Source organism: Emydura macquarii, unplaced genomic scaffold, assembly GCF_026122565.2.
Source record: "Emydura macquarii macquarii isolate MOO-44397 ecotype Brisbane River unplaced genomic scaffold, CSIRO-AGI_Emac_v2 contig_746, whole genome shotgun sequence".
NCBI lineage: Eukaryota > Metazoa > Chordata > Testudines > Chelidae > Emydura > Emydura macquarii.
This window is the reverse complement of record NW_027130883.1, coordinates 124138-137341: the sequence shown is the minus strand read 5'-3', so window position 1 is coordinate 137341 and position 13204 is coordinate 124138. Positions and strand designations below refer to the sequence as shown.

At 56.0% G+C, this 13204-nt stretch overlaps 1 protein-coding gene across 1 annotated transcript; it reads left to right on the top strand.

Moving 5' to 3' along the window:
- Positions 1-7908: 7908 nt before the first annotated feature.
- On the top strand, positions 7909-12385 carry FBL (fibrillarin). Its single transcript, XM_067542969.1, has 9 exons — positions 7909-8039; positions 8527-8601; positions 9055-9234; positions 9934-10028; positions 10264-10434; positions 10649-10781; positions 11266-11378; positions 11823-11968; positions 12164-12385. Exons 1-9 carry the CDS (start codon positions 8030-8032, stop codon positions 12186-12188), a joined length of 948 nt encoding a protein of 315 aa, XP_067399070.1. The 5' UTR covers positions 7909-8029; the 3' UTR covers positions 12189-12385.
- The last annotated feature ends 819 nt before the right edge of the window (positions 12386-13204 follow it).

The window sequence follows — 13204 nt, the reverse complement described above, 5'->3', positions numbered from 1 at the left end:
TTCACCCCCGTTACAGCTGTGTGATCAGCTGTGTGGTCAGAGTATGACCAAGTGGAAATTTTTATGAAAACTTCCTGCTTTGTCTCGGAGCATGTGACGCACAGGGTGGGAGGAAACTAACTGGTTTCTCTCCACCTGGCCAATTTTCTGTAATCAAAGCGGAAGGTGAAACAACGATGGAATCGCTGCAGTGTTCCACCCCCCGGCAGATCCCCTGTGGGTCCTGCTGGCAGTGAAGTACTGTGGGTCTCCAGCGCCCAGGGGCCAATGCTTGCATTTGCGACCCCCCTCGCCTCACACCCCACCCCCCCACCCACGCAGGGCAGGAGGGATCCCCAGCTCCCACCAGACGGCACCACCCCCCAGCTGCCCCGGAGAGGGAGGGGGTCAGTACGTGGGGGGGGGGACACGCCGCTTTCCTCCTCCTGCACCCCAGGGGCTTTCTGGTGCTCATGGCGGCAGCTCCCTCGGCTCTGGCCAGGCTCCGCCACTGTCCCCCCCACTTAACTGCAGCGTGGCGCTTGCCTCTCCCGCTTCAGCCCTTCAGCCCAATCGGATCCGGTGCCGGCTCCCTGCACTGGGTGGGGGGGGGCCTCAACCCCCCATCCAGGGGTAAGCGGGGGGTGGGGGAGTGCCTCCTCGTGGTCACCCACAGCTCCCTGCCCCCAGCCTGCCCCTGGGCTCCGTCCAACCGCCCCCAGAGCCTCCTGCGCGCCCCACACCCTGCACGTTATGAAGGGCCTGGCCGGCGCTCCCCCCAGACCAGCACCTGCAGGCCTGGCCCCCTCCCCCCACTCTAGTCAGTACGCAACTACCTGCTGCCTTCTCACCGTGCTGCTGTCAGACCCGCCAACGGTGAAGATGGAAGTTAAACGGCCGGTGACCACAGCGTATCCTCTGGTAACTGTAACTCTGCTGTCAGCTGGAGCCGGCAGCAGCAAGGGCTGGGTTCAATATGCGCGGCTTCCTCTTAACAACACAACACAGAACTGGCTTGAGCCCCCACCCAGTAACCCGGGAAAATTACACACACCCACAGCCCCGCCGAGAGGCAGTACTTCCCGACACCCTGAGTGGGTGTACAGCAAAAAAAAAAAAATTCTAATAAAAAGGGGAAAGGCATTAATTAGAGAAAACACCACAGCCATGATTCATGCTTCAAATACATGTGACCCTGCATGTCACATACATGTGACAAGAATTTGTCACAGGTTTTTTTTTTAATAAGAGCCACAAACAGATCACGGGTAACATACAAAAATTCAGGGAAGCCCACGACCTATCTGTGACTTTTACTGACAATAACAAGGCAGCAGCTGAGGTGCCAGCGGCTGGGATTTTGAGGGCTGCGGGGTCCCCCATCCGCCCACACAGCTGGGAACAGCGGGGTTTCCCCCGTCACGGTTGGGAGTCCCCGCGGTGAACTCTGAGGGACCTCGGGGCTCCGACATCCCCCCACTGCCTGTGGCTCGGAGTTGCGGGGTGCACTGCCCGCACCGGCTTGGGGCTCCAGGGTCCCCCCTGCAGCGGCTTGGGATTGCAGGATCCCCCCGCCCTGGGAGTTGCGGGGTCTCCCCACCGTCACAGCTGCCGCGGGTGGTGGGGACCCCAGAGCCGCTGTGTGTGGCAGAGGGACCCTGGAGCTCCGAGGTTCCCCCACTGCCCACAGCTCAGAGATGTGGGGTCTCTGCTGCTGGCGGTTGCTCAAAAGCTGGGTGCCCGCAGCACTAGGGATCCCCACCGCTTGCGCTGGCAGATAGCAATGGGGCCCCTACAGCCTGCAGCGGCTCAGAGCTGGGGGATGGGGGAGGGAGCTCGCTGCTGCACCTGAGAACTGCTGCCCCCCTTCTCTCCTCTCCCCACCTCCCCAAGCTCTGGGACCCTGTGACATTCCCCCCTGCAATCTGGACTGGTGTGTTGCTGTGTCACCCCAATTCCTCACTCCCGGGCCCCAACTTACTCCGCTTTGCTGTGTAAACCACCCACCCCGGGTCAGCCCACGTCCAGCCTCCTGCAAGTAATCGGTCCCTGGCCCAGTGAAGGAGCGCTTCTGGCCAGCTGCTCATGAGACTGATCCTCAGCAAACACCTCCAGTCCCAGATGCAACCAGGGCCCCCACATGGGGGGGGGGGAAGGATACACTTTACTGGGGCCCAGAGGCCCTGGGGGGCCCAGCCCAGGCTGCAACCACCATTACCATGAGGAAAAAAATTTTCATGGCTCATGAAATTGTATGTCTGGGACGAGGGATTGTGGTGTGTGTGTGGGAGGGGGCCCATGTTACAAGTTTGTACTGGGCATGAAAAAATTATGCTTGGGTCCTGGATGCAACCCCGGGAAGTGCCATCTTGCAGGGTTCAGTGCTGTACATTGCACCCTGCAAATGTATTTACATTTGCCCATCAATTTATCAAAGAAATTTACATGCACCAGCTCTGTCACTCCAAGCGAAGTCTTTACACACACACAATCCCCATGCACTGTTGTAGATAAAACAATCAAGTGTATTGACTACAGCGAGATTTTAAGTGACTATAAATCAGAGTAATATAAATTAACAGCTTCACATAAATCAAGGAGTTGGTCACAATTAACTAAAAGGTAACTCACATCGCATACTAAGGTAAACTTAATATTCCAGCAGCTGTTCAGTGCTTGATGTTAGCTTACCACACAGGCTGGCTGCAATCTTTCAGACAGGCTCCTGCCCTGGTGGGCAGTTGTCAGTCCTTGATGTTGCTTAGAAGATGGATTTCAAGGGAGAACCCTGAGACAAAGATGCATCTTTTTTTAACAAGTGTAACCCCTTCTTTTTCTGGGTTACTTGGGAGCAGGCAACACTCACCGGTGTGCAAGGGTGCCTAAGGTTGCTGACAACAAAGGAGATGCTGAGTATCCCAGTGATGATGTAGGATAGGTGGGAATCCTCTGTCCACCTCTCTGCTGCAGTCCCTTTACTCCTAAAGGAATTTAAAATTGGCGGTGCCTTCACCTGACTGGACCCTGTACACACTCAATAGCGGTCTTGGGAGCTTCCAGGACTAAACCTAGTCTAATAATTATAATAATCTGTGACGTGGGTCTAACGCAACAATTGCAATTATGCAAACTAAACATCCAATATACTTAAATTAGAGTTAACACACCTTTACTTAACAAATTAAGGAAATATGGCATCACAGACTGACATTAAACATCACTATTATTTTAAATCCACAGGGGCAGTTGAATAAATCAGTTAATAAATGTAGTACACAGTAATAAATGAAACTTGTCTAGCTGCCATTTACACTGCCACTTTTTACCCCACCTCCGGAGTGTGCACTCCCCTAGAGTTCAGAGCCGTGACCCCTTGCTTGCGTGGGTCCAGGGAAGGTGCTGAAGCCGCAATTTCACAAAGCCTGGTTCACACGCTGGTCTGCAAAGGAACCATGTGGTGCATAAATCCAGCCTTGTCGGTCATGCTCATGTTTCCCTCTGTAAACACAGCCTTACAGCACAAGCGCGACCCATAGCCCCGGGCACTAGCAGCGTGCTGTGCTCAGTCTGGGCTGCGGCCACTAGGTGGCGAAATGACTCCACATGGCATTTCATTGACAATTGGTGCACGGGGTTCCACGCATGCTTCATGGGTGTTCATTTTTACACACGTGGGTGTTGGGATTCCCTCCGAGAACTTTTCCACGCGGTTTATCCAGAACACCTTGTCCAGTGCTGGGAGAACACTTCCTCCAGTTCTCTGGGATCCAGAACACTCGGTTCAGCTCTGGATTTTGCCACTCAGGTTCCTTTATCTAGCACACAGCAATGCTACACTGAGTAGATCAGACTCAAGCGGAGGGGGTGGGTGCAGGGCGTACCATCGCACATCCCAAATTACACAGACAACCTCTTCCTTTACATACATTGACACATCACGTTACATTTGCTATACATTAAATCACACACATTTGGATTGGCTTAGCTGCTTTGCAGGGTGCTCTGCTCACGTGCTGTTCACGTGGAAACTGATCTTTACACTCCAGGTTTATCTTGTCCATTGTCCCTCGCACAGGGTGTTCCTACGTATGGTAGCTAGCGCAGACATCCTGACTCCAGCATACTGTTTGTGAAGCCATTTACAACTTAACCTTCCAATCACCTCCCCAGTCATGCCCCAGCTGAGATCAGAGCCCCTTCATGCCCGGCGCTGCACAGACACGGAGGCCTGTCTACGCTGCCGTGCCGGCTCGATGGGAGATACGCAAACTCCGTACTGGAGAATGCGTATCTCCCGTCAACTTACTTATGCTCCCTTACTGTTGTGTCTTCACTGCACTGCACCGCCGGGAAATGCCCTCTGGTCGACTCAGCATTACTCTTTTCCGGGCGGTGGAGTTACTGCGTTGAACAGAGAGCCCTGCCGGGATCGATTGAGTGGGTCTCCACTGGCCACTCAATCCCGCTGCGCCGATCCATGGAGCCCGACTCAGTGGAATCAGTATAGACACACCCACAGACAGAGACAGTCCCTGCGCCAGCTGAGACCAGGGCCTGTTGTGCTGGGTGCTGCACGCACACAGTGTCCAGAAGATCAAAATAGACAAAGGACAGGGAGAGACACTAAGAGGGGAAGATGCAAGGTCACACAAGAGAACCGAGTCTAACCTTCACCTCTTGACTCCCAGCCCTGTGTTTTATCCCCAAGCCCACGCTGCCTTTAACTTTTGCCTGCTACTTTGTACTCCATCTCCCTCCCCTCTCCCTGTTGTAGGGAGTTGTGACCCGTCTATGCCTAGGACACCCCACCCTAAAAATATCAAGGTGAGGGCAGGTTGCAAAAGGAAGAGCAGATTCTCCCAAAACTGGTGGCTAAAACTCGTTAGATTCACCAACCAGACATAAACAGTGCTCCTGATCCCCCACACTGGTTCTCAAGAAGCCAAAAAAGAAGCTGTGTACAGCCCCCTTTATTGTATTTCAGTCTCTTGGCTCCCAATCAGCAACTAGGTCCAGTAAAGTGAGAAGTTATTTAAAATTCTATTCACAAACAAAATGTTCTTCTGATCCCCAAAAGATCAGAGCAATACTAGTTTGGATCTTACCCAAAATACCACACTGCCCGCCAATCCTTTAGTATCTAAAACCTAAGGTTTATTATAAAGGAAAAGAAACAAACAAGAAGAGAAATGTTAAATGATCAAAGCTATCAGATACACACATATGACTTCAGATATATCAGATTATGAGCAGTATTGGTGAGTTTGCTGGCTTGTAAAGTTCCTCTGGAGCCCATCCAGTACCTGGATCAGTCTGTCAGTCCTTTGTCCAGAGCTTCAGTTGTAGAGATCCAGAGGTAAGAAGCAGGACTGAAGACATGAGACGAGACGATGCAGCTGCCTTTTATTCCTTTGCCATGTGGCTTGTACATTCTTTGTCCCAAACACAAGCTCACAGTGCATGGGCATGGAGATTGGAGAAGCACTTGGAGGAGTCCGCTTTTCACAGGCACGTCCCTACATGTGCTGCTGACTCATAGGCGTAGCCCCAGGCTTCTCTCAGGGGGTCCATTGTACAGCTGATTGCCCCTGATGGCCCATCAAGCAGGCTGGATTAGATAGTACTGGTGTCAATCTGCCTGGGGGTGTCACCCAGCAACACAGCACCAGTTGGAAATACAAATATATCACACATATTTATAACTCATGATACAAAGATGATACCTACATATAAACAAGATGATCATACTTAGCCAGTCATACCTTTTCCACTGATACCTTACACGGCATATCTTGTAACATTCATTGCAATTTTTAATATTGGTATCAATAATATTATAAAGGGTCACCCATATTCCGTACAGCGTCGCAGGGGTCAGTCACTTGTTCTTTAATTATTTTCCTCATCTTCATTCATCTGGGTTATAATTCTTTACATATAGGTTAGCATTTCAACTGAGCTTTCCTGTCAGTTCCAGGGCATTGTCTTCTCCCATCGGGTTGCACTCCCTTCTCTGGAATCATGACTATGTGCACTTGGCTGACGTATGATATCATCAGGCCTTGATTACCCCTGGGATTTGGACATGAGGAATCCTGGCTCCTCCTTTATGCCGATGTCCAGACCTGTTTAACTTTGAATCTTTGGCAGGTCCCCTGGCTATTTCAGTCCTACCCTGTTTGAATTTTGGCAGCCAAGCTGAAATTTACTCCTGGCTATCATGCAAGTTCTGGTAAATCTTTGGCATACACAGGTCAGTTACTCTGTCTGATGAATTGCAACTCTGCGCCTGGACTCCCAATCAATAATTCATCTCCATCTGCGAGGAGCATGTGACGAGCAGATGAACTGACCTGGCTTGGGGAACGCTGGGTTCTGTGGAGCTGCACTGAACATCTTCCCCGCCCCGGAGCTGATCCTCTGATAGCTCCGCTTGTTTAGCTGTTCCCACAACCTGGAGCCAGAGGCTCTGGTGATTTGCTAGTTTCACTTGGTTGAGAACAGCTTTGTGTTTAACCGTCAACTCTTTTAAATGCTCTGAAATCCACTTGGTCGCTCAGATTGCTTTGAAATTTTGTATGCCTCATGGGGGCAACAGGTAGTGTCAGTGACCCAAATCTGGGGTCATTTGAACAAGGAGTTCCCGAAATACAGCCCCCTCAAATAAAACAGCTTTTCTTAAGGTTGGCTGATTCTACCGACATGTTTTTGCACAGACCTAGGATCAAACCAGTGTGGCCGAGTGGCCTGACATTTATCCCACCGTTTCTGCACAGCACCCACTGCCCCTTTAAGGAAAAAGCAGGCAAAATGGTATTTGAAAAAGCATTTGACTCGCAACATAGCGGTGTGCCTGCAACACTCACATGCCCAATGAATTGCACTAGATATGTGTCCGGTACTCTTGCACAATGGAGTGGAAAGGATGCTTATAAAATCTTCAGACACCAAACGTGTGGGGTAGGGTGGGAGGGGGTTGTGAGCGTTTGGAGGACGGGACTGTGACAAATTGGAGAATTCGTCTGAAATCTAAAAGATGAAGTTCAAGAAAAGACAAGTGCAAAATACTTCACGTCGGAAGGAAAACTCAGATGGACAATGACACAATGGGGAATAACCAGCTAGGTGGTTGTACGCTGAAAAGGACTGGGGGTGACAGTGGATTACAAATTGAGTATGAGCCAACAGCGTGATTCAGCTTTGAAAAAGGCTAGTATCATTCTGGGGTGTATTAACAGGAGGGTCGTATGTAAGACACAGGAGGTAATTGTCCCACTCTACTCAGCACGGGGTATTGGGTCCGGTTTTGAGTGCCGCGCTGTAGGACAGATGTGGACAAATTGGAGAGAGCCCAGAGGACAGCAACAAAAATGAACAAAGGTTTAGAAAACCTGACCCGGGAGGAAAGATGTAAAGAACTGGGCACGTTTACTTTTGAGAAAAGAAAACTGAGGGGGGTCCTGATAAGAATCTTCAAGTATCTTTTGGTGTTATAAAGAGGCCAGTGATCCATTGTCCTCCACGTCCCGTGAACAAGGAGGAACGGGCTTAATCTTCTGCAAGGGAAACTGAGGTTAGATACTAGGAAACACTTGCTAACGCTCAGGACAGTTAAGCTCTGAACAGGCGTCCACTGGAGGTTGTTAGTCTGCAGGGTGCCCCAGCTTAGTGGGTGTTTGGACACGCCCCAGCCGCTCAGAGGCTGCACCAGCCTCCAGTTCCCCTGCAGGACCCGGCCTCAGCTCAGCCCTGAGAGCAGAAAAGAGGCTGGGACACCCAGCACCAGCAGCGCTGCGCTGGGTCAAATGAGCATTGGGAAAGGGTGGATTGCTACACGCATGCGCACTCTCCCTGCAGCCCCCCCCCGGGTGGCTTGTAAACGCATGCGCAGACTCCAACCGGGAGACTACATTTCCCAGCGGGAAGGGGGCAGCAGCTTGACTCTGCGCATGTGTGTGCGCAGCCGTGGCGCCTTCCGGAGCGGGACTGCGCGTGCGCGTCGTTGGCTGCTGCTGCTGAGTGTGGCGGCTCGCGGCGCTGGGGGAGCAGCATGAGGCCGGGTGAGCGCGGGGCGGTCCATGTGGGGCGCGTGTGCGGGGGGGGGGGGGGAGCCGGCCAGGCCAAGGCGGGCTGGTCAATGGGGGCGCGTCCCCGTGGGGGGGCACATGTGGTGGCCAGTGGGGGAGAGTCACGTGGATTGGGGGGGGGGGAGGATTTGAGGGGTCTCTGCCCCTGGGGGCTGGCGGTGTGGGGGGTACCGTGGGGCGCCTGTATCCGAGGGGATTTTGGGGGAGGAGGATATTGGGGTGGGGGCCCCATGTCCCTGGGAGGGGTCGGGGGGCGGGGCACTGGGGTGGGGTGTTTGGGGTGTGGGTGGGGGATGGGCGCGTTGGGGTGCGCTGTCTGACTCCTGGTTGGAGGAGGAGCTGGGGGGGGGTGTTGGGGTGGGGGATGGGTGCGTTGGGGTGCGTTGTCTGACTCCTGGTTGGAGGAGGAGCTGGGGGTGTGTGTTGGGGTGCGCTCTCTGACTCTCTCTTCTGATTGCAGGTTTCAGCCCCCGTGGGGGGCGAGGTGGGTTCGGGGATCGTGGAGGAGGCCGAGGGGGCTTCCGGGGAGGCCGAGGTAAGTGCCTCCTGTGCCCCAGCTGCATCACTGAGTTTTGGGGGGAGGGAGGGTTGAGGAGGGGGTTGTGGTTAGGTCTGCTCCCTGGCTGTCTCCTGCCACCCCTCCCGGCTGTGCAGCACCCACCGCTGTGTCTGCACGGCCTCCCCTCCCAGGGCATGCGGGGAGAACTGTCTATCTTCCCACAGTACCTCAGTCCAGGTTGGCACACACAGGGGCCATTAGTTTGGGGTGCCCAGCTGCACAGACAGCATGTCCTGCCCCAGCTCCATCGTGGAGCCCTGGCCAAGCCCTGCCTGGGTCATTTCCCTCCTTGTGATTGCAGAGGAACATGGGGTCCTCTTCATGTCCTGTCCCAAAGAGTGCAGCTGCTGCGCTAGTCCCCTTTCAATGCAGGGCGGGGGTGCTGGTGCAGGGAGACGTGTGTTACCCCATCTCCTTTCTCCCTTGTAGGTGGTGGGTTTAGATCTCCTGGTGGGAATGATGGAGGCTTCCGAGGAAGAGGAGGCGGCGGCGGTTTTCGAGGAAGAGGAGGGCCAGGCCGGGGTGGCCGTGGAGGAGGAGGAGGACGGGGCGGCCGAGGGGGTTTTAAAGGAGGCAAGAAGGTGACAGTGGAACCCCACAGGCATGAAGGTAACCAGCCGGGCAGTGGATGCTGGAGCAGCATGGGATGCAGCAGTTCTACCTCCCCTGAGCCGTAGGGAGCGGTGTGGCCAAGGTGGTCTCTCGGGGCAGGGTGGTGTTGGGGTTCATGGACAAATGCTTGGTTGGGGCCAAGAGGCTGGGTGCCATCCAGTATTTCTGATGCCGTGGTTGGGAGGTTGCATGGCTAATCCATGGCCTGGCAGCCTGGCTGAGATCCCCCTTGTGGTTCTCAGGAACATTTGACTACTCCTCATACCTGGGGCATGTTCTCCCTGCCCAAACTGGCTGGGGCAGTGGTGTACCGTGAGTCTCTGGCACCCGGGGGCCAATGATTGCATTTGCTCCCCCCGGTCCGGAGCTGGCAGCCTGGTGCTGAGCCAGCCTGCTGAGGAAACCGTCCTGTCCCTCCCCCCCACCAACCCGGGGACTCGAGTCATGAGTGAGGTGACCCCTCTCCCTGCTGGAGTTCCCTCCAGGTCTGACTCTGGCCACGCTGCGGGCGGCTGAAGTTTGCCTGAAGGAGGCTGTGAGTGCCTCCCATAGAACTCTGAAGGGCCCAGTCGGTGCCCCCCCAGACCGGCACCCTGGGGGCCATGTCCCCCTTCCCTCCTCCGTTGGTCCGCCACTGCGCTGGGAAGAGAGCTGCTCCTGCTCTGACTGCTTCCCATCCATTTCCCCCCACCCTAGGCGTCTTCATCTGCAGGGGAAAGGAGGATGCGCTGGTGACAAGGAATCTGGTGCCCGGCGAGTCTGTGTATGGGGAGAAAAGGATCTCTGTGGAGGTAGGTGGCCATGCCGGGCAGTGGTTGGGGGAGGTTCTGGGCCAGGACTTGGGGGGTGGGATGCTGCCAGGCTGCCTACACCCCAGCGTGACTGGAGCTGGTGCTGTTACAACAGGGGGATGGTTTTCAGGGAGGTGGGAGTAGTGGTGCTGCTATTGAGCATGTTCACCGAGCCAGCTGGAAGCCCCCAGGGGAGCCGAGCAGCTCGGCTCTGACCCTGCTGCTCTCTCTGCAGGATGGCGAGCTGAAGGTGGAGTACCGTGCCTGGAACCCCTTCCGCTCCAAACTGGCGGCGGCCATCCTGGGCGGCATCGATCAGATCCACATCAAGCCAGGAGCCAAGGTCCTGTACCTGGGAGCTGCCTCCGGGACCACGGTCTCGCATGTCTCCGACATCGTCGGACCGGTAAGGAGCTTTCCATCCAGAGCCACTTGGAGAGGGGGAGGGGAATAGAGGGTCTGACTCAGCTGTGCTGAAAGAGGACAGTGCTTGGTTACCTTGCAGTAGGGAGAGGGGTGTGGGTGGGTGGGTGGGTGGGTGTGGGGAGGGGGGAAAATGGGAAGAGAGGTTGCTCTACTCTCCAGGGAGATTGTTGAGCCTGGCTCTCCGCCCCACCCAGGAAGGCCTGGTCTACGCTGTGGAGTTCTCCCATCGCTCTGGCCGTGACCTCATCAACGTGGCAAAAAAGCGCACCAACATCATCCCCGTCATCGAGGATGCACGGCACCCGCACAAGTATCGCATGCTGATTGGTGAGGGCTGGGGAGGGCCTGGGCTTCCCCAGCAGACATGCAGGCTGTAGAACGAGATTCCCCCGCCATGCACAGGGTCCTATAACTCTCCCCGCCCTGCACACACTGACAGAATGGCTCCCTCTGTAAGAGGGAGCTACAGAGCGAGGGACCACTGTCATGCAGTGTCCTGTACACCTCACAGAACAATTTCCCCAGCAGTGGTGGTAGCTACCAAGCGAAGTTCCCTGCCATGCACAGGGTCTGGGCTGATGCTCCCCAGTGTGGATGCCCCTTGCATGATTCCGTGGAGCCCATAAGCAGCTCTGCTCCCCACTCGCATCGGGGGACACTAGGGTTCCCTCTCCCCAGCTGCTGTCTTGGGTGTCTCCTGAGCAGCAGGCCCAGCTCCCAGTGGCTGGAGGCCCCCTGTGCTCGGGCTGGATTGCGGGGCGTTGAGGGATGGTGGGAGGCTGGCATCTCAGACACCCTCGTCTTCCTGCAGGGATGGTGGACGTGATCTTCGCTGATGTGGCCCAGCCCGACCAGTCACGTATTGTGGCCCTGAACGCTCACAACTTCCTGAAGAATGGGGGACACTTCGTCATCTCCATCAAGGTAACGGCAACTGGGGTCCAGCTGCTGCCTGTCCATATGTCTCAAGGCTGGGACCCGTCGGCTGTCTAGTCTTTGGGCTCAGTGTGGGGCTGGAAAGGGGCTTCCTGGGCACTTGTTCCTGGTTATTCCAGTTTGCCTCAAGGACCAACCAAGAATGGAGAGGGCTGGTGTGCAGAGTGCATCACAAACACAGGGTAGCTCCCCTGGGCTGCAGATCCCATGTGCTGCAGGGGGTGTCTTGTGGAAGAGGCCTGCTGGGCTGGAGCTGGTCACTCCAAGCCCTGGACTGCAGGCCACCCTGTTTCCCTGAAGGAGGGGGCTCAGCCATGGGGTGGGTTTGGGGCTGGCAGGGAGGCAGCTGTTGGCATTGGGAGGGGATCCCCAGTGATAGAACTGCTTGAAGGGGAGGGGAAAGCGGCTTATCTGCTCTCTGCTTCCTTCCAGGCCAACTGCATTGACTCTACGGCGGCGCCTGAGGCCGTCTTCGCCGCCGAGGTGAAGAAGATGCAGCAGGAGAACATGAAACCCCAGGAACAGCTGACGCTAGAACCCTACGAGCGAGATCACGCTGTGGTGGTGGGGATTTACAGGTATGGCCGTGCTGATGTGAGATGGTGGGGGTGGGAAGGAGAGAATGGTTGGGTTTGCCCAGAAGAGTGGGAAAGGGGTGTCTGTGTGGCCCTGGTGGGAATGTGCATGTAGGAGTGGATGGTAAAGGCCTGGCCCTGGGGAGCTGGGAGGCAGCTCTGCTCAAGGGGTGTCTAACCCTTGTTGTTCTCTTCCAGACCTCCGCCCAAACAGAAGAAGTAGCATTGCGTTGGAGTTGCTTGTCATCGGATCCCCTCGTCTGCTGGCTCCTTCCAGCATCGGGCCTGGACCTGTCCTACTGGGCCCTGGGGTGTGGAATCATCTTGCTGCCCGTCCTCACTCTCCCCCAGGACTCGTTTCTACTCTGCTTTGTGGATTTTATTTCTAGATGTATTTTTATTAAAATATGGGAAAAGCTAGCAGGTCTGTATGTGGAGGGTGGGAGGGAGGCTCTGCTGTAGCACCGCCTCCTGTAGGGCAGGCAGCTCACACACATGGGGAGTGACCCTGTCCCCAGCGGCTTCCACTGGGGCTATTTGCCCTGCTGCCCCTACCCCTGCGGGTGACTGGCAGAAGCTCAGTGTTGGCTGGGTAAGGGGGGCTTTGGGGGGGGGGGAGGGGAGGAGACTCCCCCAGCCTGGGGGGAGGGAAAGGGATGTCTCTGGGTGCCCCTGTGTGTTGGGATGGAGGCGGGGGGGCCCTGGTCCTTTATTCTCGGGGGGGGAGGGGGTTGTCAGGGTGCCTGGGGAGGGGGTGGGGGCATGGGGGCTCTGTGGGGGGCACTAGGGCAGGGATTCCCCTAGGGGGGTGGGCTGTGGGGTGGTGGTTGGTCCCTGGGAAATCCCCAAGGGTGGGGGGGCTGGTAGGGGGTGAGGCTGAGGCCGAGGGGTCAGGCCAACCATAGTGTAGATCACTAAGAGGCGGGGCTTGTGGAGAGGGGGCGTGGTCTTTTCCGAAGGGGCGGGGCCGTCGGGAGGAGGAGGGGCGGAGGCTGACTGCCCTTCTCGGAAGGGCGGCGGGGGGAGGGCGAGAAGGAATTCAGCAGGGGCGTGGCTGCAGTTCGAATCTCCTCTGGGGCTGGCGATGCGCAGGCGCAGGTTGCGGCTTCCCCAACCGGCGCCTGTGGTTTGCGTACGGGAGGAGAAAAAGTCACCTGGTGGCGTATCTCTGCGCGTGCCCAGTGCGGGAACAGGGTGGGCGGAAGCGCCTGCGCGCTGCCGGGGGAGATCACGTGGCAC